At 41.2% G+C, this 26,266-nt stretch overlaps 1 protein-coding gene across 3 annotated transcripts; it reads right to left on the bottom strand.

Annotated features, from left to right (window-relative positions):
• Nucleotides 1-767: 767 nt before the first annotated feature.
• Nucleotides 768-22,295, bottom strand: SF3B1 (splicing factor 3b subunit 1). Of its 3 annotated transcripts, XM_068137961.1 has the most exons (25): nucleotides 22,190-22,294; nucleotides 17,553-17,719; nucleotides 16,166-16,267; nucleotides 15,390-15,504; nucleotides 13,474-13,553; nucleotides 12,480-12,647; nucleotides 12,076-12,310; nucleotides 11,104-11,316; nucleotides 10,589-10,710; nucleotides 9,755-9,952; nucleotides 9,562-9,663; nucleotides 8,701-8,880; nucleotides 8,178-8,264; nucleotides 7,782-8,052; nucleotides 7,386-7,531; nucleotides 7,154-7,300; nucleotides 6,899-7,024; nucleotides 6,306-6,527; nucleotides 5,895-6,077; nucleotides 5,227-5,338; nucleotides 5,012-5,132; nucleotides 4,148-4,279; nucleotides 3,144-3,416; nucleotides 2,393-2,609; nucleotides 768-1,429 (listed from the first exon to the last, which is right to left on the bottom strand). In XM_068137961.1, exons 1-25 carry the CDS (start codon nucleotides 22,215-22,217, stop codon nucleotides 1,271-1,273), a joined length of 3,906 nt encoding a protein of 1,301 aa, XP_067994062.1. In that variant the 5' UTR covers nucleotides 22,218-22,294; the 3' UTR covers nucleotides 768-1,270. The 3 variants fall into 3 exon arrangements, with proteins under 3 accessions (XP_067994062.1, XP_067994063.1, XP_067994064.1); XM_068137962.1 differs by lacking the exons at nucleotides 15,390-15,504; nucleotides 16,166-16,267; nucleotides 17,553-17,719; nucleotides 22,190-22,294 and adding an exon at nucleotides 13,872-15,377; XM_068137963.1 differs by lacking the exons at nucleotides 768-1,429; nucleotides 2,393-2,609; nucleotides 3,144-3,416; ... (15 more) ...; nucleotides 12,076-12,310; nucleotides 12,480-12,647 and adding an exon at nucleotides 13,872-13,927 and having other exon boundaries at nucleotides 13,469-13,553; nucleotides 22,190-22,295.
• Between the last annotated feature and the right edge of the window lie 3,971 nt (nucleotides 22,296-26,266).

Below are 26,266 nucleotides of genomic sequence, written 5' to 3'. Positions count from 1 at the left end.
CCTAACAGATTAGTACCTTTGTGAACAAAACAGCCCCTAATTGGTGTTCTGCATTCCCTAACAAAACTTAAGCCTCTGAAAGGCAGAGTAGAATTTTCTTATCTGCTGAACAGATAAGGAATCTGACATTGAGAGAAGTCAGCTAACAGTGCTATATTCAACTTGGCAAGATGGAAATTAATCACTTGAGTTGACTCAAGGACTCTCAGCATATGCCTATAGCCAATTACTACCTTTGGTTATCTTCTAAACACATGATAACACCCAACACCAGCAGAATAATTTCACCCTGTGTTTTATGTGATCTATGGTCAGATATCAAGACTTTTTCTTTCTAGTACAAGAAGAAAATCAAATGAGGAAAAAAAAAGGCTTTTCTTCTCTCAAGCCAAAGCATTTCCTATGTCACATATATTTCAAAGCTGCCTCACCTCAGGTGCTGAGCACATTGCTTTCCTAGCTCTTTACAGGAATTCTAGCAGAGCCTATTATTTGGCTTTTTTAAAGTTCTAAGATGCTAAAAAGCATGCCAAATGTGATCAATACACAGAATTTGTGCAAGTGAGTTACACCACATTTAGAGTAGACTGCCTAACTTCTGTTTAGTTAAGACGCTAAGCCATCCTCACAGCCAGGATATTGGGAATGAAGCAGCAACAAGCAATTAAACACCGTTTTATCCACAGAAAACACACTGCCACTACTACCACCATCAGCCAGACTACGGCTACGTGACGGCACAACAAAGACACACACATTAACTACAGTTGGTAGGCTTTTCTTATTTATTCAAAAGCTAGGGGATGACAAAAAGGGTTGAAACATTTTAAGCCACCTATTTATTACATGAACAAATACTCAACCCAGAGGGATTTGTTTTACAAGCCCCTCTGTCCAAAAACCACACACGAATTAAGTTTTATACACAAATGTTTATTTCTCAAATAAACTTCCCCCTTTAAACACAAGGAATGAAACCTAGATCTTCAGAAAGGTGAATCCGAATGAAAAAGCCCTCCAGTACGCTGTAATCACTGTTTTCTTGGTCACTACTGGCTTTAACAGTTTAAACATCAAAAAACAAGGACAGTCATTTAAAAAATAAAATAAAATTAAGAAAAAAAAAGAATCATCATGCTACTGGATTCCTAACTCTGCCTCTGACCAGCTCTACACCGATCTCCAGGACTTGGAAATTTTACATCATTGAATCTGAAGCATTTAACTGAAGAAGAGCTGTGCATTAAACACCAACGACTGAACAAGGAGATTATAAGATGTAATCAAGTTCGTAACGAATATAGGTGTTCTTCTCGTCGTTGTAGATCCGGGGATAGTGTGCGATCAGCGCGTCCTGGGAGCCGATGTAGATGGAATTGTAGATCTTCCAATAAACGTCTCTTACTTTCCTGGCAGGGTGAAACAAACCCTAGAAAACAGAACGGGACATCATTTGTTAAAAGCTGATGTTCAAACGTTACTAATCAAGTTCTGCACAACAAGCATTTGAAAAAGCAATTACAGGTGCTAACACCACTTACAAAAAAGGCAGATACGCTAAATTCCTGACTTATGTCATTCCTGATTTTTCTGACTATCCAAACAGCAATACTTAAGACACAGTTTCTTAGCTCTTTTCTGCAGGGAGAAATTCCACTGAATGGCAGAATATATGAAACAAACTATTATTAAACTTAGAAACATTAGCAGGATGTGAAAGCTCTGGGAAGAAACAGTTCTATATAGTAAAAGTATACAAGTAACACTCACCAAAAAAAACCCAAACACACTGTGCAAGAGACTTTTCACCTTTACCTTCACTGGTGGGTACTTATGCTGAGGTCCACCAGATTAAAGCAACACCCCAGAGTGAAATTGCTTATCTGTTGTCACATTCTCTCTGCACTGATCTGCATCACATTCATCCTTGATTCCTACCTGAGATGTGAGCTAAGAATCCACAGCCAGAGCAGCAGGAACAGTTGTGTGCATTCACACAGAAAGGAGCCTTCAGATTTCACCAGCACATAGACAAGTACAGAAAGTGAACTGGCTCATGTGGATGCAACAGTATCAATTCTGGTCAAAGCACTGTTTTCTAGTGCTTCATTCTTAGTTTTAAATGTCTTACTGGTTTCCTGGCTAATGATAAGTAATGCTGATTTAGTATTAATTTTATCACCTCATTTATTCATCTCATTTGTTACCCTTGCACTCTTAATTTATTCCCCAGTCACCAGTGTCCTCACAATCTGCAAAATGCTTCCATTTTGCAAGTCAAAGTACCAAATCCACACTGTTTTCCTTTGATTAAATTATCTTTTTAGTCTCTTGGAAAGAAGTCGGGCTGATAAGCACTGTCTCTGTGAACCCAGCAGACACAAGGACATACCTGTAAACAATACTGCAACATCCTGCAGGGACCAATAGCGACCCTGAGGCCCTCCAGAGCCCCCATGACTGCCTGAATGACATGAGGAGAGGTTTCAAACACATTAGGCCACACATAATTTAGCAGATGGTTAAGAGAATCTTCACAGCCAAACCCATAAACTCCCAGAGACATATGCTGCACCACAGCACTGGCTGTCTGTCTGTGCACAAGGTCCCTGCAAAGAGAGCAAAGGAGTGTTAATTAATTACAGTTCAAAGCAATGGGACAAGTATAGTATTTTTCAGTAACACTTGTGAGAATACTAACATAAACTTTTAATCCTTAATTACTGACAGCAAAGGGGCAGAGTGACCAAAAAAACAACACCCCCCCCAAAAAAAAATAAAAAAAAAAAAATCAGTAAATTGAAGGAAGGATGGAGTTTCCTGAAAAATTACAGCACTCTAATGCCACAGCAAAAGCACTAACAACAGACATTATCAGAATCTGTTTGAATGTAGGGAGCTTTGACTCACTTAGGAAGCTTCTATCATTTTAATCCTTTAAGTATTAGTAAAACAAGAGTATATAATCTTTATTATCTGCAGACAAGGGCTTACAAACCATGATGGTCCCTTAAAGCCTTCAGCAAACAAGAACACCACTAACCTTAGTGATACTGTGATGTATTTGCTATCAAGACCCAGATGCACATACTTTGCCTAACTGTACCCTGGGTAGGTAGACAGGTAGATAAAGGTACACTCACCTGTCCATTAAAGCATCTTCAAGCAATGGTGTAACAGCATAAATGTAATCTTTGCCCATCTCTCCAATGTATTCAAAGAGGAAAGACAGGGATTTTAACACACCATTCTGGACATTCAGTTCTGGCACTCTGTACTCATTCATGAGTGCAGGCAGCACTGTGAAAGGCGAGCAAGTCTCAGCTACAATAGCAATTGCTACGGTAGTACACACTCTGTTCTGCCTTTCCTGTACTTTCAGGTTGTTGAGCAATGTAGCCAGTACATCGTGAGGTCTGAAAGAGAGAACATACACACCTGTGTCAATGGATTCAGCAAGGATTAGGAGAAAAATCAATTCAGTTTCAAACACCAAGTGACAGCTTTAGCCCTTAAAACGAGTTAAGGTAACTGGCTAACAACTTAAACCCAGGAAATTCTGACACAGCTTGAACAACTACATGATCTTGTTTTCATAACCAACATTTTTTATTTTCTCTAGCCTCCCCACTATGATTCTGTTCTCACAGGTAATTATAAACTCATGTCAAACCACAGCCTGTCACTGGGTATCTCCTGTACAGATAAGCACAGTTACTTTAAGAATATGCATAAAGATGGCAACCGTGCTTCATTCTACAATCTGCTGACTTGCAGTATCACCTTAGTGGTAAAAAAAATCCTTTGCAAATTAGTGTAAGTATTGATTTGGAGGGTTTAGTAAAAAGGGACTATTTAAAAGAGAGTTTATAAAACCATACAGAGAGGGTCTGGATGCATATCACAGTATGAAAAAACTAATAATAAACAACTTTTACTACCACATCACACTCTAACCTTGCTAGTCTATAAACAGTCCAAACATGCAGCAGCCTGCGGTAATCAGAATAGGTGACTGCACTCTCCTCTGACAAAGTTTGTACAATCTGAATGTAGAGAAGCTGGGGCATTTCTCACCAGAAAACTCACAATTATCATTACATTAGGTAATCATGTATAGAAGTGGATAAACATTAAACTAACTTACCCAATAGCTTTTGCAATGTACCCAAAAGTGTTCACTGTGGCTCTCCGGATAGCTTTCTTGTGGGCTTTTAGTAATTCAAGCAGTTCAAAGCAGATTCTCATCCATTCCCTGGCAGAAACATATTCTGCACCTCTGCAAGAGAATAAAGTGAGCTACCTCTTCAGTGATGTTAAATAAAACCACAGACACTGCAGCACCTGTCTGTTTGCTATCAACAGGGGATGCTGCTTAAGCAATTGTTCATTAGGTATCTCTTATCATTAAACCCTCACTGGTTAACAGGGCACTCAATTTCAGATTCACAGACTGTACCAGGTTTGAAAGGACCCTCAAAGGTTCTCTTGTCCAACCTCCCTGCAACCGGGGAACACCTCCAACTAGATCAGGATTATACAATCATCAAAACACCCGGGCTGGAAGGGACCTCTAAAGGTCCTCTAGTCCAACCTCCTGGCAGTAAGCAGGGGCATCCTCAACTAGATCAGGCTGCCCGAAGCTCCCATCAAGCCTCCCCTGGAATATCTCCAGGGACAGATTCTCAACCACCTCTCTGGGCAACCTGTTCCCTTGTTTAACCATCCTCGATGTAAGGAGCTTTTCCCTAATATCCAATGTTCTATTGTGTGCATTCTACGTTTGCGTAAGTGGAAAACACTCCTTACCAAGTGTTTGCAGAAGAAATCATTACAATACATTCAACAGACCAACTGCTAAATATCTCAGCATACGCTTTACACTCCACTGAAGAAGCATCAAGAGATACGAAAACAAATACCCAGATGCCAAACCTGGCACTCAAGCTTTAGCTTTTTCTGTAAGAATTGCCCACACAGAGGGTCACAGTTTTATCATGGGTCACCCTACCTGTCTGCAATGCGCCCCACAAGATCAATACAATTCTCCTGTACTTTCTCATGCCTGTTCTTCAAAATAGGGGTAAGGCGTGGCAGCAGATCTTTGATGGGCGGTGTCATCTTGTGCATACCTATTGAATTCAGAGAAGTGTATTTAGTTTCACAATGCCTTTTCACTTTGGCTTTTTTTTGTGGAACAGAGATGTAATCAACACACAAGCATACCTATAACGTTCACAATAGCCTTCAGTGCTCCAAGTATGCTGCCCAGTACTTCAGGGTACTCTTCTCCCAGGTACTCATACAGCACAACACCCAAGTGTCCCATCAGTTTTTCCTACAGCCAAATAAAAAAAAGGTAAGAGTTACTGATTTTTTCCTCTCATGATACTGTGACTTTGAAAGACACTGAGATCCTGGAGTGTGTTCAAAGAAGAGCAAAAGGGATGGTGAGGGGCTTGGAGAGCAAGGAGCAGCTGAGGGAGCCGGGGTTGTTTGGCTGGAGAAGAGAAGGCTGAGGGAAGACTTCATTGCTTTCTACAACTCTCTGAAACAAGGTTGGAGTGAAGCTGGTGTTGGCCTCTTCTCCAAAGTAACCAGCAATAGGACAAGAAGAAATGGGCTTATGTTGTGCCAAAGGAGGTTTAGGTTGGAGGTCAGGAAAAATTTGATTACTGAAGGAGTGGTGAGGCATTAGAACTGGCTGCCCAGGGAGACGTTGGAGCTGCCATCCCTGGAGATGTGCAAGAAGCGTGCAGAAGGGCCTCTTCAGGATATAGTTTAGTGGTCATGGTAGTTAGGTTACAGTTGGACTTGAAGATCTCAGAGGTCTTTTCCAACCTCAATGATTCTATGACATACTAAAACAAATTTCACAGGAGCCAATACAATACCTCTTGACAAGTCTTCATGACAACTGCAGTCCTAGAGATCAGGTCAGCAGCCTGCTGCCTAACTTTGGCTGATTTGTTGTTCAACCGCCACAGCACTGTACCACAGATCTGTGGCAAGTAGGGCTTCACTCTCTTGCCTAGAGCATTAACCACTGTGCCAAAGCCATTCAGCATCACTGAATCCTGAGTGCAAAAACAAAGAAGAATCAGACCAAGAGTCACACTACATTTTAATAGAACTTGGCACTATCTAAACAAACTCTGACATGTTCTCTGGATTTTACAGATTACAGCACTGACATCTAAGAATGGATTCTAACACCTTAATTTAGAAGCAGACATTTCTGTATAACCAACAGTGAGCTGGTTTACAGTTACAGCAAACCAAACACTAAATGCCCTTGGCCATACCTCTGTGGTCTGTTCCTGGAAGGCATACAGGATACCATCAATGAGCTGTTCTTCCAGTTTATGATCAATGTCTGCTGCCCCCAGATTTCCCATTATCTTCTCAATGGTTTCCATGACCATTTTTCTGTACTGCTCAGCCTCATCTTTCAGATCATCCACAATTCTGGAAATTATTTCTGCTGCTCCAACTTTATTTGCCAGCTCCACAGTTGTATCAACCAACTGAAATACACAAGCAGTGAGTAGAGAAGTGTCAAAAAAATCCTTCTTTATAGATCTTGAAATTAATTTTCCATATTCTGAAGGAACAGCATCATGCTCCTAAAGCCCTCTACAAACAACTGGTGTGGCCTTTAGAAATCAATCAATGTTTTAAACATGGGGTGAACTACCCCAAACCTTACAGCTGATGCTGACCAAAGATGGGAAATGTCTTGATAGCCTTCTTGTAGCTGTGCAACTTCTAAACTGCTTGTGAAACAATTCAATTTCAGGACACAAGACAAAAATCAAGCACCTAGCCTGAATTAACACTGTCATGTGAATTTTATTCATCTATAAATAATTCTCCAACTGAGAAAACCCCACGATACCTGTCTGTAATTTCTTCTGTCCAATGCCATTCTGTGCTGCCAGAAGTGTTTGAAGAAAGGTGGCAAGATTTCTGTTTTAATGTAGTTTGCTTCAACACCATCTGTACCACAACACTGCTTTACCACCTGACAGGAAACAAAAAATCCAACAGTTTAAATTCTGTGTGGGGTGCAGGGATGGTTGTTCTGCTCAGTTGGTTTGATTTTTATCAACATACATATTCAATACATTGATAAACAATCATTCTGATGTACCTTCAACACAATTTTTTTCATCTCTTCATCAGGAGACTGGAACTCTCTGATAAGGATCAACATGACTTCTCTGGTGTAGTAGTTTGCATACTCAGCATCCATGAGCGGAATCAGGTAACCAATAGCCTTCAAAAAGGCAGCCAAGCCCTATTGAAATGCAGAAATGTCTCTCATAAGTTACAGAAGATACAAATCCATTTCAATTCAAGCTAAAGAAGAATTTTAGATATACCTTTCCTCTGTGTTGACGGATACCCTTCCATAAAGGCTTCAAGACAGAGTCAAATGACTCAATCCCATAGGGAGTGGCTGCCTCAGCCAAAGCAGCAATAGCCAAAGCACTGATGGTGCGAACTTTCTGCTGTTCATCCACAAGACCTGCAAGAGAACAGTGGTTAGTACCACTTCCTGTGATCTGAGCCAAAACCAGCAAAAACAGAGGGGCAGTCTAAAAGCAATTAACTGATTTGAGGAAAACTGCATTACTGTTTTTCTTTCAGCATCACCTGCACTGATTCTCAGTGTCAAAAAGACACACAAAACAGGACCTTACTATCGCTATGCTTAACTGGGGTATGAAAACTAAGAAGTGGATACACAAATCTTTGCAGGGGAAAGCAGAACTTACCGTGTTCAATAATCTCAACCAAGCTCCTAAGATGAGGCAAGATGGCACAACCCATCAGAATAGCAATCTGCTGTACAATCTTGATGCCAGTATGCCGAGCCTGCCAGGATTTTTTGCTTTTACAAACAGCTTTCAAGAAGGGCAACAGAGAAGGAATGCCCAAAGCAGAGGCAACGACAGCAAAGGCTCGAGCTGTTGTGTTTCGGACATATTCATCCATGTTATCGATATCAGGTCGCATTGTGGAGATCATTGTGGCCAAACCAGCAGCCTGAAGGAAAAGCATACAAAATACACCAACTGGATTTACAGCACAGTAATAATTTTTTCTACCATGCCTATAAAAATGCAGCTGTATGCAATCTAACTCAGTTGCCTTAATGAATGGAACTTTACCTTAGCCAAGTTTGAAATAATTTCTCTGCCTTCCACTCTCGCATAGTAGTCTTCATCAATCAGCAGTGGTTCAATGACGACAAGGATCTGGAAAAGATGAACAAATAAGTATTTCCTTTCATTAAAGCTTTCGGTACTGTTTCTGGCTCTACCAGGTTCCATGAAACAGATTCTATGGATCCAAGCTTTAGGCTTTATGATGACTGGCGGGGGGGAGAGGGGGGGAAATCCCCTATGCTCTTTCTGCATCTCTGTCTCCCGTGGAAGCCCAGAAATACTGCCTAGAATCAAGTAAGATCCACTTCCCACCCACCCCGAGCTGGCATGCATCATTTTTACATCATGCCTTAATGCTATAAAGCCCACACTAAACTAACTTAAAGCATGGCTTAAGAAATACGGAAGTCAGTTGTGTTAAAAAGTAACATGCTCATCCTCTTCTGAAGTGCAAGTAACATATGCACTTCTCCCAGAACCCATCAGAAAAGGCAACTGAAAGGTGGAATGGAAAAGGGCAGCAGACCTTGTGCACGTATGGTCGGACCAGGTCATCCAGCTTGTACAGAATTCTGTCGATGACTTTGACGAGCAAGTGCCGCTCCTGATCTTCAAGTGTTGGTGACATCAGCAGAGGCAGGATTTGATTAAACAATGGCCCTGCTCCAAACTCCCGAGCTTTATCGGTGATCTGTCGCAACGCAGCCTAAATACAACCAAACACTCTGTTAATTCAACTAAGGAAACAATATTAAATCACAGAAGAGGGAGATATGAACCAAGTTAAAATGTAATTCACTGTCCCTACAGGCTTCAAAATACTTGTTTCTACCACTGTAAAACCACTTCAATTTTATGCTGGTCTGTTTAAAAATGAATGTGAGGAAAAAACACCCTGATGTTAGCCCCCCAGATGCTCAGTTTCCAAGAGAAACATGGTCCTGGTCCAATATTAAGAATGGCTCCACCTACAAACTTATACAGCACTTACTGTGCAACTAGGCAGCTTGGTGCTACGGCAAATTAAAGCTAAGCTGTGCAGAAAAGACTGCTGATGTACTGCATGATGTGTAAAGGTGAAACTCAGAGAGGAGCCACACTACTGATTTTAAAGTGTTAGAAGCAAAATCCAAAAAATTAGGAAGCCCTTAATCAAAAAGCACTATAAATCAGTAAATTATAGTGACTAATATACTGTGCAAAGAAAAGCAATGCTAAATTACACTGATGAACAAAAAAAAAAACATAGAGAGGAGGAAGAAAGCAGTAAGCAGATAAAGATGGAAGATGCTCTTAAAGGGGGCCCAATGGACAACTGAAACTAAACTTGAAAACAAATGGTTTTGCAGAATGAAATTCCAGAAATGCATCCAGCAGCTCATCTCACCTTCCTCATAGGAGGTGTGCCATTCTTTATTTTCAGAAGTAATTTCATTATTTTTCTCTCCTTCTGTTCTTCAGGACTCAGAGTTGATTCATCGACATCAACCTACAAATAATCCCAGACAGATAAATAGGCACTGATATATATACAGAGAAAAACAGAAAACTTTGACTAGCACGAGTGAAAGCTCATTTACCAAGAGTTTATCGAAGTACTGAATGTCATCTGGTTTTAGGAAGGGGAGGTTGCCAGATGGCTGGTCATTGACACTCTTCATAGTCCGGTCTTCTGTCTGCATGTGGAACCCAGTCATACCACCCAACGGTGTTGGAGTCGCTGTAAGCTTGCGAGCTGGAGTGCGAATAGGTACGTAACCAGCTGGTGGGGGAAGAACCTGCAGGAGAAGGGACAAAAATCCTCTTATGACAACAGACAAAAAGAGGAAGGCAGCAAATACAAACCATGACCAAACTTTCATCTTCCATTTTATTTGTTTGGGGATTTGTGTGAGTGTTAGTGCTACATTAGCTTCCATGTTCACAGCAACACTGAAAAATTCATTGAATTTGCAGCTATTTCTGAGGATGTTTCAGAAGAAAGCTGACTTCCACTGCTGAAAGCTTGGAAAATAAGCTTTGAACTCTTTACAAAGTATTAAATATCTCTATCAACACAGTGCACTAGCTGACTTAGAAGACACTCATAGAGGAAAGCCACAAATTCTATGTTTATTTACATCTGGACTTAGTATTTTTGTCAGTCCATTCATAGCTCATCTCTCGCCTTGACGGGCATTCCCACATCAGGAAGGAGAACAACTGGCCTTGAAGGTCATCTTTAGTTCTCTAACAAGTACATGAGTAAGTTCATCAAACAAACACCTACAATCAGTAATCAACACTAAATGTGGACAATCTGGTTTTAAAAAAAAATAAATAAAATTGAAAGCATCAATATTCCCTGGTACAAAAAACCCAAAACCCAACAAACTAACATCATGGTCTGCTGTACTTTCATCCAGATGAGTTACCTTATATCCTTCTGGAAACATAGCATCCAATTCTTCATCAGAAAGTGGTCTGTTTCTCTCATCTATTTCCCTTTCCCAGCGCCAAGCCTGCAACTGTTCAGGGGTCATGCTCATGATATGACCTGTATTTAAATGAAAAATAATTAAAACAAACTATTTAAAATTAAAAAGAAACAAACAAATCACTTTCTGTACGTTGCAGGAGATAACTTTTTTACTTAACCGTTAAGGGCTCTCCTTAAACAAAGCTTTCGTAGTATTTGCAATCTGTGCAACTTTTAGAGTCTTTTAATCCACGTTTTACCACCCAAATTGAAGAGGAAGAGACCTGAGACTGTACCCTTAGTCTCAATTCCCCTCCAGAACCAAGTAGCTGTGGCAAACTGAGCACACACTGACCACTTCCATATAGACAGGAGAATAACTCGGGCAGAAGTCTATTTCAAGCAGAGAGGTAAGTGTCTGTGCTTCATTTCCCAAAACAAAGAGGAGCCTTGGACACTGGATGAGCTTACCTGGTGTAGGAGTTGCCATGTTCATAGCTGGTGTACCAATGGGTGTTTTGCCAGGTGTCAGAACAGGAGTGCTGCCACCCATCTGGCTAGCAGGTGTTTCATCCCAACGTGATTTCCTTTTGCTTGCTCCTGGGGTTGGTGTCTCACCGATGGAGTCACCACCTCTATCTGTACGAGGTGTCTCAGCCCATCCGCTGCCATGGCCCGGAGTATCTAAAGGAAAAAACAAACCATTGTTGCAGGAAGCTGAACAGTCCATACTGCAACTGTAGTTATCAATATCCAAACTCATTGTCAGTATCTTGTCCTCATGTCAACACAAATGAATGAGCATCAAATAAACACAGGAGACAGAAAGGTGACTCTTGAAAAATCCCAAGCACTGCACTACATCCCTAGAGAATTTCATTTTATGAAGAAAACATGTCACCTTCTTGCTGAATCTTAGGATAAAGAGATAGAATTCTAAAAACTACAAAAGAACTTGAATATTCTAGGAACTGGACAATGTATCCACAGTATCCTATGTACTCCCTTGATAACAGCATAAAGAACAATGGTGTTTCACTGTTCTCTGGCACAGGAGCCTAATTCAAATCAGGCAGCTGAGAAACTTCTGCCAGAACTTGTTCAAATGGTAACCTCTTTAAAAAATTAACACTTCAAAACCCAACACACACAAATCTACCACAAAAAAACCAAGTTGATGTGAGCTCCTTCACACATGAAAATCCCAGCCTGCAGCAGTCACTAGCCAGACCACAGACACCGACTGGTTTTGAGCAGAGGTGCTCCAACAGCTGTGAGTTAAGAACTCAATACTGCAAATGAAGAGCTCACAGCAACCACTAGAGGTCAGAATACAGTCACTTCTTGCCTGACTTCTGAATCTACCATTTCCTTCAGATGAAAGAATGCTGTACCACGAACCACCCTTAGACTGATGATATGCTTCATGTTTCACATAAGTACCTCTTTCTGTTTTAGGTGTTTCATCCCATCGGTTTTTACGTGCACTGGAAGTGGCACCTCCGTGGCCTGGTGTTGCATGTCCAGGTGTGTCCCGACCAGGTGTGGCAGCTCCTGCTGGCGTATGACTGGGAGTTGGATCCCAGATTTTTGAGCCTGGGGTAGCACCAGGAGTTTCACTGCCCTTTGCACGGCCTGGAGTTTCATCCCATCGCAGAGATGGTGTATGGCCAGGAGTCTACACAAGACAAACCCAAAAGTATTAGTCTCTCTCTTACTTACTATACCCTCAAAACCTGCTAGTTACTGCTGTTTCTTTCCAGTAGAGTAGGAAACTTCTAAAATTCAAGAAGATCAGCATTAATGATGTCTTCTGCAGATAAGATGATTAATACTAGGATTATTACCTCTGCTTGATCCCAACTGGATAGCTTTTTAGGTGTAGCACCAGGAGTCTGATCAGCTGTCTGATCCCAACGCCGTTTGCGTTTTGAAGGTGGCTGAGATGCAGCTCCATTGACGACTTTAAGCTCTCCAGCTTTAGCTTTTTCAGCTAGTTGTTGTCTAATTTCCCTCTGTTCAAGGGCACAAAAAGACAAACATAAGAGACAAGATTTCTTAAGAAGGCCTCCAGATTATACCTTCAAAAGAGATTTTTCAGCTCTATCATACATTAATAGGCTATTTTTTGAGGGCATGCTCATATAATATCCAAATAGCTACAGGTTTCATTTCAAGGCCATTCTCCTTTCAAATTCTTCTACAGTGACAGAGCAGCTAAGTGTTTGGAGGGGCTGGTTTTGACATCTTTAAAAAGCCCTTCACACACAAATGTAACAACACAGACATGTTGAGTGCTACCTTGCTCTATTTAACAGGTGGCACTGCAGGTATTACACAAGAAATGTGATAACTAATTTCTGCTTACCTATCCATAGCCCTGAACACAGCATGAACTTCTTTTTTTTTCATATTTGAACCCTAATGTTAGCCTTACAGCAGTTACTACTGCTCCAAGTCCTTCAACAAAGACTTAAAATCTCCCTGAGCTGACAAAACCAAACATCTCTGACACTGAATACCCCTCAGTGACTGTTAGCTTTGGTCTCTCATTCTCGGGAAGAAGAAAAACACCACAAAAAAGTCCTACTAAAAAACAAATCCATATTAAAAGATACTGAGGCTGTTCCTCCATTGTTTAAGTATTATTTAAAACAGGTGTTTTTCAAAACTTACATCTTTAAATTCTGCTGACTTTCAACATGTGAAGAACATGACTTTCCAAAGAAAAGAGCTTTTAAGTCAAAAAAAAGTCATCAGAATTTTCCCACTTTAATGTGCTCTCAGCAGCTGTAAAATGAAATGAAGTTCAAGTGCAAGCCCTCCCCCCACTCCACACACCTCTTCCTTTGTTAAATGCTGTTCACGCATAACATCCATGTATGTTCTGGCATTCATTTTAGGATCTGGTGTCTTCCCTCCTGTGGAAGAGAACAGCAACAGGAATAGAGAACAGTGAGTACAGGATAAACAGAAACTCTGGATTTTTTCTACTGTCCTGCTCTAATATTATATTATTCCATGATTGTTTAATTTTACTTTTTGATTGAGAATTTTAAAAATTACAGGTATCTTACGTTTATTCAGTTTGCTGATCAATTTAACCTGTTTGAACACAAACATAACTACTGCAGTTTCAAACAAATATTTTAAAGCCAAGATAAATGGTAACATGACAACACAGTTATAAGAGTCTTCAGAAGTGATGGGTTCCTGGGTTGCTAATCCGGAATACGTACACTTTCGTGCCTTTGTCTCCACCAGCAGTTCTGACTTCAAGCAGCAGAATAGAAGCCTAGAAAATTATCTCTTTACCATTAGTAACACTTTGGAAAGATATTTATATTCAAAACATTACCTTGTGTAAGCTGTTAAATCCTAGTTGTTATCTGACTAGAAATAAATACTCCACACCTCATCAATGTCTAAAATGTTTTATCATAAAGACCCAGTTATAAGGTTGACAAATCTGGGCATGTCTCCCAGATCTTCTATTGTCATACTGTAAAAGGGCTTCATTTTAAAAAAAAATACAAAGAAAAAATAAAAGAAAACAAAAAACCCCCAAAATCTGTCACTTTCCCCCTCTTCTCAAGGTACAACTGTGACTGGGAGCTGAATGTAACACAGTACACATACCACCACGACAATACTCACAGGCAATGGGTTTTGTAAACCATGTGTTGTTTTATGCTGTGTATCTTGAGTTAATTACACTTTTAAATAAGAAGCCCAACATTATTAAAACAAGACTCAACAAAAACACTTTTCTTTAAGAAAAATGTGCATATTTGCTATACAAGTGGTATAGCAGTGTAATTTAGGGAAAAAAAATAAACTTCTCAAACATTTCTATGCTGAAGATCATTGCCCAATTGGCTGTGTCATTCTGACACTAGCTTTGATAGGACTTTCCTTTGGGATACTTTTTCACCATAATCTACACAGGATGTGTTGAACTGCACCCTTAAGAATGCAGACAGGACTGGCATATAGCAGTACTGCTGTAGGAAAGAAATTAAGGACAGTTAGTATGGGCCTGTGAATTCTGACAATACATCTTTATATCAATTACAATTAAGCAAGTAAAATAATTAATAACCCTATTCATTCATGCAGGCTGAAATTCTTATTTGTAACACCTGCAAAACAGCTAACTCATTTTAAGCCAACAGGCACCTTATTGCCACATGTGAAACACGCTTGAAGAAAGTTTCTGACAGACCCACTAACACCCCTTTTCCTGACTTGCATTCTCAAAGTATCAGAACAGACTTGAACTATTAAGAGTATCAAAGTCTTATATCTGCTCTTGTTTCTTTTAGCTATACCACCTAAGTTTACATAGGATGGCAAGACTTAGGTGCTCTCTTTTGAGAGCTAGCATTTCAAATGCAGTAACCCTGTAAATCTACAGCTTGGAATGAACATTTTCAAGGTACTGAAAGAATCTGAGCACTCAATACACATGTTGTTCAAAGTATAATGCACAACCCAAAACAAAATGAAAAGAGAAACCTTTAACCCTTTGTGTTTCTATGGCAATGGCTCATTAGTTTCTTGTCCTTCTACCTGGAAAGAAAACTCGTATTATAAAGATGAAGAATATGGCATCTAGGTTTTCAACCAAATCTCTATGAAAAGGGGATGTTTACAACAAAACTAAGCTTATAAGCATGCCAACAGAAATCAAAGGGCTAAAGACATTTAAAGACAACAAATTCCAGAGAGGGTATAGAAAAGTCAAAATGAATTACCATCTGCAAAAGGGTCAAGACGCTCAGGGGAAATTATCATCATCCGCCTGTGCTTTTTGTACTCATCTTCGCGATCTGCAATCTTTTGAGGACGGTGTTCTGCAAAAGGATCATACTGCAAAACAAACACACCTCATTAGTCATCCGTGTGTGAAGAACAACAGCAAAAGTCTGTGACCATAGGCATGGATTCATTTCCAAAATTACTAAAATGTCTACTTTATTCTCAATCTGAGCTATGCAGTAAGATCAAAACACTGACTTTTGTTTCTTTTTGCCTGTTTGTTTTAAACACAGAACTTCTTATCAAGTAACTTCTGGCAATAATTTGTTATTCAAGAAGTTGATTCACTTGTCATTAATGCATTTCATGCTGTCACACTTTCCCCTTCTTTCTACAGCGGGTCTTAACGCTGCTTCACAGCTTTTAATTCCCACAGAAAAATACTCCAGGGATATAAAATCTAAGTGATAACATTTTATTTACAAAACCCAGAAACACAAGGGACAAAGTTTTCCAGTCATTTCCATTTTTTAAGTATCTGACTTATCAAAGTAGATATTTTAATAGTTTAATGTCCATGCCCTCATCACCTTTACATGTAACACTGCCCATTTTTATCACCCTGTGGCACGCTAAACTAAACCAAAATTAAAACTCCACAGCACTTCACATACATCTTTTATCTACAAGAGACAAGGTCTGGCCTCAAAATCCGTAATACTTTTTTTCCTCTAATACCTCCAATAGTATTTTACTGTGCCTTAAGATGTACCTGTTCAGTAGATTGTGGGATGTCATTAAGCAAAGCCACTGGAGCGTGGTACCCTGGCTTCTTCTGGCCGAGCAAGCTCGTAGAAGGGTAGTCATCATCATCCTGGCAGGAAAGAGACATGGCATATTGACAGTGAGATAAAATAATGTCAACACACTGTGGTCATAGAAAAGGTGGAAGTGGACAACTAGAATAGCCGATTCTGAATTTTATCATGGATTTTTCTGTATGTTATCTCATTGGTCCCAAACTGCTGAATCAGATAAACCTACCCATACCATCTAAAGACCTTTTTCTCTACAAGACTCAAGAATTCTGCAATATGCTATGTTTAATCAAGCATGCTGTTTACACTAGTTACACAAACAGGCTGTCTTTCATACTGGCACGTGGATAGAGTTCCCTGGCTGGCACAGGAAAATTGGTTCAATCTGCTTTTCCTTAAAAGCCAGCTAGAGACAGAACAAAACTTCAGTCAATAACCCTATTAAAAAAAAAAAAAACCAGAAGAAAAAAAACACCACACCCATAAAATATTCAGAATTGTATTAATTTAGTTATACCTTGGCAATCACAAGGACTCAGACATTTTTTGCTCTCTAGTGCCTTGCAGCCAGTTTCTGTGCAATGATTTACAGCAATCCAAAAAAAAAAAAAACCCTAAACAAACACAAACCCAAAACCAACCAAACCAATTGCTCTTGAAACTATGAACTGATTTCAGTAAGATCCTGTAATGGAAACTTTTAGTTAAGGAATTCTTAGAAGTCTACAAATGACATGTCACTAAAAATAAAACAAATAAATCAGCTAGTACTAATCTGAACACAACAGTCTGCCTTCCTCTTAAAAACACACTTCCCTCCCATATTTGCAGATGTATTCACAGTCAGAACTGTAGTGTCTGACTGCCCCTCCAACTGAAAATGTGATCAAATGTTTATCACTAGAAAGTTAAGTAAGCCTACAAAAGATAACTTAATACAGTGAAAAAGCCAATTCTCACAAATTGCTCTGAAATTTGAAATTAAGCAGAAACAGAAATCTTAAAATAGTTACATTTGCTGGCCCAAGGTTTGATTTGTTTTCCAAGATTATTTTTCACTTCGGCAGCCAAATTAATTATTGCAGGCAAGACTAATGTTGGTTATATACCAGGCCAAAGTTTTTGCCTTCTGCTTGGGCATACATGACCTTCAAAGTACAATTCATAAAGTACAAGCCAGACCTGGAATTCAGGAGCTTCCCAGGTGAGACACTTTTGGTCAAACATGGGTTTAATGATAATTGCTTTGACTTCAGCAATTGCTATTAAAAATTCATCCAAATTAATTCCAAAACACTTAGAATGAATGCCCTAAATAAACAAATATATAAAATCACTTACGTCTTCCAATTCAGTTGCTGCAATAGAAGTGACATATCCAGCAAATCTGCTGTCACTGCCTCCATAAATCTCTTGATCATAATATCCTGTGGAATCAAGGCCTACTCCTTGTGCTTCATCAAGAGCAGGCTTCTTCCCTTGAATTTCTCGAATTTGTGCTTCAATATCTAGGGTAAAGACACACAAAACAGCAGTTCTTTTAATGCCTACACACAAAATGGTACTATGACACATACTACTTCGTACAGCAAAATGAGTTTTTTTCCCCCACCAGATTTCAAAGATTACAGGGGAAAAAAAGGCACATAAAACTAAAATAAGAAAAAAAAAAAACTCAGATGTTTATAAACAGCTTTTCCCTTCAGCTATATTACCCAGCACAGAAAACTCGAATTGTATGGGCCAGGGTTTGAATCTCACCTTCCAACAGAGACAGCACCGAAGGTCATTTACAGTGGCATTTCTCAACACTGCACTAACACCACACTTCCTCAGGGAATGGAATCTTCTCATTAAAGGCTTTTCAAATTATCACAAATCAATTTTGCTAATATAAACAAATCTGTTGATAAAGCTACTGCATGAGCTGGCAAATCACAGACATTTAATAAAACTACATTGTGCCGTGTTACCTAACATACGCAAACATATTGTATTATCTTTGAACACATAAAAAAACCTCTCACGTTTCACTGAATACTAAGTTAGCACATACACAGGAAAGGGAAAAAAACCCCAACATTTTTAAATTTCTTCACTCTGGCAGCTCCAATGTTATTTATTCACAACTACTCCTGCCTGCACCACCATCTTTAGAGAGTCGGCTGTTCTGAGTAACAGGAATACTACCCTTCACCCAGGACAAATTGGAGCTGTATCACGCTTTGAACTCTCCAGTCTGACTCAATTCTGGTAGCCATCTCTGACCTTAAAAGTTTGGTACTTTCAGAAAGGACATTAACTTGTTAACCCAGATTTGGGACAACAGTCCAGTAGGGAAAGAAGGAAACAGCAGATATTTCTAAAGTCATCAAGAGTCCCATACACAGAAGACTGAAGATACACCATAGTAGCTGATAAGAAGAATCTTGCTCCACCCAGTTAAGGGCTTCCAAGAAACTGTGGCAGGTATCTAGAAGGTGGTAACTTGGGACAGTCAGCTTTGCATTACACAAACTCATGGCATCTGACTTGACTCCTGAAAGCTGAAACCTGACAAAAGCCCTACACTGCTGGCCACAATCACCTGCTGAATCCTGTTCTCAGGTACATCCAGCTCCCCCAAATCATGCACAAGCATAGGGGATTCCAGTGAGCCCACAACTTGAGACATGATGCTTCCTAATACATTACTTTCCTGGAGAAGCAGCAGAAAGTACTGCTGAATTAGGGATCCCTGTCTTGCCCACAGAGGCCTCTAAGACATAACAGACATATCCTGTTTATCAGTGTCATCATAAGGCATTGTTTGTATGAAGCTACCCTATGGCACCTTTTTTTTAGAGCACAATGCCATTGTTTTTTATTTCTAACAAGCAATTACTAGAACAACATGCTGCCCACCCCTAGTTGTAACCAACTTCAAAACAGAAAGCCTACAGATCTTGCCTACAATGCCAAAGTCCTTTCATCATCTGTCCACTGAATCAGCCTAACCATAAAGCTCAGCCAAACCATAAAGCTCAGCCAAATAAAGCACCAGTAAGTACTCCGCCACACAGGATGGGCCACAGATCTGAGACCAAAGTCCATTAAAAGTGTTATGGGACTTCTGCAGCAAAAGCAGAAGACAAAAAAGTTTTCCTCTTATTAGTTCTTACTAATACTTTACATATTGAGGCTTGATTCCTTTATTTTATTTCTTAAATAGCTCTACTTACTGAAGAGTGTACAGAACAGTTATTCTTGGCCTTCTCCTTTAAATTAATTAACCTCAAGTGTTTGTGCAGACTAAGGAACACTCATTTCTTGATGGGTTACTTATACCTGCACAGGGTCTACAGGGTTAACAAACCCCACTTGCAGCCACCATAATTTTCAACTCATGCCAAGTGGTCTCTAAGCACTAGCTTAAATGAAGCACTCTTCAGAGAACACCAACACCCATCTGACAAAAAACACTTTAACTAGAAGGTCTAAAAGGTCTGCAGCCAGAGGTGGCCTGATTACCAGTCTAGAAAGCATTACATACTTAGCTTCCAGTCTTTTCCAAAGACTGTTTTGACATTAAAGATGCATTAAGATGCATTTACTTTCCTTGATCTAATTAGCACTTCCTTGGAAAAGCTCAAAGCATATATAACAGACCACTTAAGCACAAATCAAATTGAGAGAGGAGTAATCATAAAACTTAAAAACCACATTGTGTAAACTACTTCATTGAAGATTTAGTCAGCTAGGACTTAATTAGAAATTCAGTCAGAGGAAACGGGATTTAAAGGGAAAAGGGGAAAATAATATCCTGCTGCTTATTCTTATGTCTGTATTTTACACCATTCAATACATTGTTTTATTTCAAAAGTAGTAACTTTAACATGCACAATTGATTTGAAAGATACTATAAATGCTAATTATTAGTCAACACACTTGAAATTCAAAGTCCCTGAGAACTCTAGCAGACAGCAAGATCATAACAGACTTTCTGCAAATACTCCATTACCATACATGTCATTCTACTGGCAATGTCTAAGTGCAAAACATTTTTCAGCATGAAAGCAGAATCAGACCCTATACTGAAGCAATATTTTATAGCTTGGATAGTTTGTATGCTTTCATGCCTTATCGTATATTTACACATTCAGCTTGCTCTGTGCAGTTTTATTTCTAACTAGTTTAGCACTTCCATACATGTTAGATCTCTTATATTTACAGATCCCTTTGCTCTTTTTTGAGCAAGAAAAAAAAAAAAAAAGATTCAAACTAAAAAATGCCTTCAGCAGCATTTGAAATTCAAGCATTTATTGAGGCTCTATAAGCTGCCATTTAGAACGTTGTTTTCCAACCTAAACCAAAAAGCCCTCCCGTAAACGATGAAACTGAAACCATCTCAAAATGTTTTGATAGCTATTTCAGGTTGTGTCTTCAACACATCAATCGACAAATATTCAACAAACAATATAAAGATGTGAAAAATCTTCTAAGACAACTTAGTAAGAACCAACTCTATTTGGAAAATCAGTCTAGAACTGACAAAAAATCAGAGAGAATTCAGAAGAAAAAAATAATCAAGCTGTTCAGCTAATTACTTCCACGTTGGGAAGACATTACATGATGATATTCAGTTACACATAGTTTGTTTTATTTACCTACCTACACCCCCTCTAAAATCTGTTCTGATACAACACTAATCAAAACGTGCAACTGGGAGAACATCAACGTTCTCATGAAAGTCGATGGACCACCATTTGCTTCAATAAGTAAGCAATTTAATTTTTAAAAAAATCTACTATCTTATTATTAAAAGCTCTTTAGGTAATACGAGAGGCAGAGCACTGTGATGGGTAATGAATACCTGGGCACCCTGCTACGTTGCAGTATACCAACCACTGTCCGAGGTAGATTTTTGTTAGTGAATTACGAATGTAAATCAATATAAAGAACATCACACATCATGCACAAAACAATCAGTAAAAACCCGAAAGCGAGAACAGAGATGCAATACGATTCCAAAAACTACTCTAAAGTGCAGGGCAAGCCACAAAAGCTGTTCAAGAAAAAAGCTTTGCTTCCTGCCGTGATGAGCTAGAAGCAATGGTGAAGAGAGCCACGCAGCACCTCGGACAATAACATATTGCCTATGAAAGTCCTCGCTCATCAAACCGCTCGCAGACCAGTTTTCTTATGTAAACACCCAGCCGGCAGGAAGCCTCCGTGCTAAAATCGCAATTGAAACGCTTTGAGACCTCACAGGATATTTTTTCTCCTCCTTCAGGGCACTGGTTTCAGTAAGCACCACGTCGACACGATGCTTAGTAACAGCTCAGGCCATGCTGGTTTTCAGCGGACAACACCCGTTCACTTGCCCTCTCTGGCCTCGCTTACTGCGGATCCAGGCCGAAGGGCTCGGTCAGGACAATAAACGTGTGTGGACGACATTTATGATGCGAAAGCGAGAAGGCGTACACTGCGATCTACACCGAGGGCTGAATGCGAGTGGGCGGAGGGGACCCGGGCCGCGAGTGCGGGGAGGTGCGTGCAGCGGAGGAAGGCGAGGAGCGGCCCACGGGCGGCCTTGCGTGTGAATGCCGCTCAGCCTGGCGTTGTGCCGGTAGGTGTGAGCCCGGCAGGGATTCGTTGGCCCGGTCAGCGAAACACAACTAATCGACACCGTTCCCCTTCACCTCCCTCCATCCCCCTCTAAACGTGCACAGCAAGAGTCCCTCTCCCCAGGTTAGGTGCCCCACGCCTGCCTCTGCAGCCCCCGAGGGCAAGGCGGAGGCCCAGGCATGGCGGTGACACAAGCGGAGACGCCATTACAAACAGGCCCGGCCCGCCCGCCACAGGGCCAGCCCGCCTGGCTCCCACCCAACGAGTCGGGCCTGACGCTGCCTAGAGTCACGGAGAAATACACCCAAAATGCAACTGCCGAGCGCGCAGCTACAATGAGAGGTACTGTGGGTGTTTCAGCAGCTTCTTACCTTCATGGGTCTTGGCGATCTTCGCCATTTTGTCCACAGTGAACAACGCCGAGGCGGAACTGGCGCGGCCCCACCACTTCCGCGAACAGAGGGAAGGCCGAGGGCACAGTGCGCAAGCGCGGCGTTAGGCCGCGCAGTAGCCAGCCAGCTAATGGCGCCTTGCACAAGCGCAGCGCTGCCGGCCAGACGACGCCACTCTATTGGCTGGGCCAGAGGCCAAGCCCTGCTCATTTGTGATAGATGGCACGGCCAGCGAATGACAGCGCGGTGCAGCGGTTGGGGCTGGGGGGGCATGGAGGTGGGGTGGCGGGTACGGGTGTGCACACCGTCTCGGTTCAGCTGTGTAAATGTGGCTCCTGCCCTGTGTCCCTCTGCGTTTTTCAGGGCAGTTCAGAAAGGACAATGTTTTCTAGTGGCCTTTGTAGAGACTGTCTAGTTCCAACACCCCCTGCCATGGGCAGGGACCCCTCTTACTAGACCAGCTTGCTCAGGGCCCCATCCAGCCTGGCCTTAAACACTGACAGGCTTGGAGCCTCCCAACTTCGTTGGGAAAATCGTTACAGTGCCTCACACAAGAGCATGAAACTTTGATGTAGATGAAGGTATAAGCACCTCAGTACTACTCTGTTACTAGGTTAGAGAGAGGAATTAATTGCATGTTTCTGTTACCTGCCTACAAGCTGTCTTCTTTCTACTTGAGCCACAAAAAGACACTTGCAATACACTCTGTCAAAATGAAATCACTAAACATGTTACTGTCTCTTAAGAACTTGCTTCTCACTGGTCTCCCCAAGGGCTGGTACTACTGGGATTGAGATGTTCTGCCATGTTTGCCAAATTGCTTGAACATTGATTCATCCTGACTGAGTAAGTGGCCCAGTGTACACAGATTCATTATTAGATGGCAGAATAAAGCATATGTATACATGCCACACAATAGGGGTATAACTGGATGGAAGCACTTTGGGCAGATCAGGCCTGTTCCATAATTTAGTAAGAGCTAGAAAAAGGGAACAGAAGCCATGTTTGTAACATTGGCAGTGCCCCCAAACCGGCCAAAGCTGCTAGCACATGGAACTCAGAAACACAATGGGTGCAGAAATAATCTAAGATCAAGGAGGTGAACTTCAATAATCACAAGCAAACAATGCTGCATACTGCAATTCAAAATCAAGTATAGGAATTTAAAACAGCCAACATCATCAGAAGGTGATCAAGTGTGGGTAGCAAACCAGCACTAAGTATCTGTCAGTTGCAATGTGCCATTGCAGAAGAGATGTACCTAATTCCAGCCCAATAAATGTGTGTTAAACCTGGAAAGATACTCTGGACAACCACAGTCTCTGATGGAGTACACAGTGATGAAGTTACATTTGGGACTTTGGAGTCCAACAAAGACAGGGACAAACTCAACACACTCAAGAAGAAGAATGGTCAGAGGTGTATGAGACATGAGCCAGGTGTGAACCTAGACAGAAGTTATTTAGCTGCTCTGCAGGAACAGTCCTTATGCAGCTTCTGCATTTTGTTTAGAAACTATGAGCTTTTCTCCCAGTTCTGTTGATGTAATAATATACCCATCTTTCTACATCAATGTCTACAGTGTACATCACAACTGGATGGGATTGATTCTGTCCACAGGCAAAGCCCTGGAAACTCTCCTTTATACTCAAATGTTACGACTGAAGGTGATATTATTTTTCTTCCTACTTTTACTAGTAGTAAGCACAACACTAAGTAAAACACTAGGGCTGGCCACACAACCCAAGTTCAAAGTCCATGGTTGCTTAATCACACAAGACATTAATGCTATTTCATAACCCAGTGTAAGGTGTAATCTTATATTGTGCAGTTTTATTGCACAACTAATCTCCTCTAATCCACAAGCAAAGCTGTGTCAACTTGAGAGCTTCCAATAAGGTAAAATGTATAAATCATTGACAAAAAAAGGGAGATAAATGCACAATGGTAAAATTCACATTCAATGGTAAATTTCACATTCACTGCTCACTAATCATCCATCTCATGAAAAGATGTCAATTCAGAGCAGGGCTTCTTGAGGATTGTCTTCAAGAAAATAAAGCCAAAGATGTGTGTTTTCTGTGCACACACAGGTTTGACTCATCTATTGATCCACATATCTGCCTGTCTTTGGTAGAATAGAATAGAATAGAATAGAATAGAATAGAATAGAATAGAATAGAATAGAATAGAATAGAATAGAATAGGATAGGATAGAATAGAATAGAATAGAATAGAATAGAATAGAATAGAATAGAATAGAATAGAATAGAATAGAACAGAACAGGTTGGAAGAGACCTTCAAGATCATCACGTCCAACCTATCACCCAACACCACCTAATCAACTAACCCATGGCACCAAGCACCCTGTCAAGTCTCCTCCTGAACACCTCCAGTGACGGCGACTCTACCACCTCCCCGGGCAGTCCATTCCAATGGACAATCACTCTCTCTATGTAAAACTTCCTCCTGACCTCCAGCCTGAACTTCCCCTGGCGCAGCCTCAGACTGTGTCCTCTTGTTCTGGTGCTGGCTGCATGGGAGAAGAGACCAACCTCTGCCTGTTTACAACCCCCCTTCAGGTAGTTGTAGAGAGCAATAAGGTCACCCCTGAGTCTCCTCCTCTCCAGGCTAAGCAGCCTCAGCTCCCTCAGCCTCTCCTCATAGGGCTTGTGTTCCAAGCCCCTCACTAACTTCGTTGCCCTTCTCTGGACTCGTTCCAGCAAGTCAACATCCTTCCTAAACTGAGGGGCCCAGAACTGGACACAGTACTCGAGGTGTGGCATAACCAGTGCTGTGTACAGGGGCAGAATGACCTCCCTGCTCCTGCTGGCCACACTGTTCTTAATGCAGGCCAGGATGCCATTGGCCCTCTTGGCTGCCTGGGCACACTGCAGGCTCATGTTCATCCTACCATCAACCAGCACCCCCAGGTCCCTCTCTGCCTGGCTGCTCTCCAGCCACTCTGACCCCAGCCTGTAGCACTGCATGGGGTTGTTGTGGCCAATGTGCAGAACCCGGCACTTGGATGTGTTCAATCTCATGCCGTTGGACTCTGCCCATCTGTCCAGCCTGTCGAGGTCTCTCTGCAGAGCCTCTCTACCCTCTAGCAGATCAACTCCTGTCCCCAGCTTGGTGTCATCAGCAAATTTACTGATGATTGACTCAATGCCCTCATCCAGATCATCAATAAAGATGTTAAAGAGCACAGGGCCCAGCACTGATCCCTGGGGGACTCCACTACTGACTGGCCGCCAGCTGGATGTGACATCATTCACCACCACTCTCTGGTTTTGACCATCCAGCCAGTTCCTAACCCAGCTCAGAGTGCTGCTGTCCAAGCCATGGGCTGCAGATGAGCCTGCAGAAGTTTGCTGAGCAGTTCTGCTCATAGTATGGTACACAGCTACATGTATTCAAACATTCCTAAGAAAGACCACCATCTGAACATAAAGAGGGTCTTGTGGAATGTCTCTTCATGTTAATAAACTCACCTTCTGTACTTCTAGAAAGGTGCACTTGCACATGTAGGCCACAACAAGAGCTGCCCAGGCACATTAAAGGGAAGGTCAAGAAAGACAGTAATTCCCTACTGCAAGAATTTAACACATGTCACTGTTTTAAGTATACATCACATGTCCAGACTCACTCTGCAGATCAGTTTGCAGTAACTTTCTCTTGCTCCTACAGACTAGCTTCCAACTTAGGTTAGGCAGAACAGTTGCTGTATTGCATTTCCTCTGTTATTAAATGGCACTGGGTTCATCGGCTGCAAAACCAAGGAGCACTTTAGTTATGGAGTATGCTGTTTCCTACAGAGTTCTGTGTTTTGAGGGGAAGTATGCCATAATGAAGCACCATAAAGTGCTTATGTCTCCTCCTACCAAATTCTGCCACAGATTCTCTCCAGTAATACCTTGTCTCTCTTGAACAGGGAAGGCCAGGACCAGACAGCCGACTCCAGATATACATACTCTGCCTCCTGAATGATACCTCTATCACATAGTTTCCACAAGATATGAACAATGTAGTAGCTGAGTGGTTACCAGTCTCAT

Source organism: Melanerpes formicivorus, unplaced genomic scaffold (assembly GCF_026170545.1).
Source record: "Melanerpes formicivorus ecotype bairdi unplaced genomic scaffold, bMelFor1.0.p_v2 SCAF_5, whole genome shotgun sequence".
Lineage (NCBI taxonomy): Eukaryota > Metazoa > Chordata > Aves > Piciformes > Picidae > Melanerpes > Melanerpes formicivorus.
This window is presented reverse-complemented; position numbering and strand designations above follow the sequence as displayed.

What these genes read in the sequence shown, in the direction of transcription:
- SF3B1 (XM_068137961.1), bottom strand. Translation starts at nt 22,217, where the DNA reads ATGGCGAAGATCGCCAAGACCCATGAAG. An exon ending in GTGGGGCGCATTGCAGACAG is followed by an intron (nt 4,280 to 5,011) that starts GTAGGGTGACCC and finishes ATTCTCTTGCAG; the next exon opens with AGGTGCAGAATATGTTTCTG. An exon ending in GAAGATGCTTTAATGGACAG is followed by an intron (nt 2,610 to 3,143) that starts GTGAGTGTACCT and finishes CTCTCTTTGCAG; the next exon opens with GGACCTTGTGCACAGACAGA.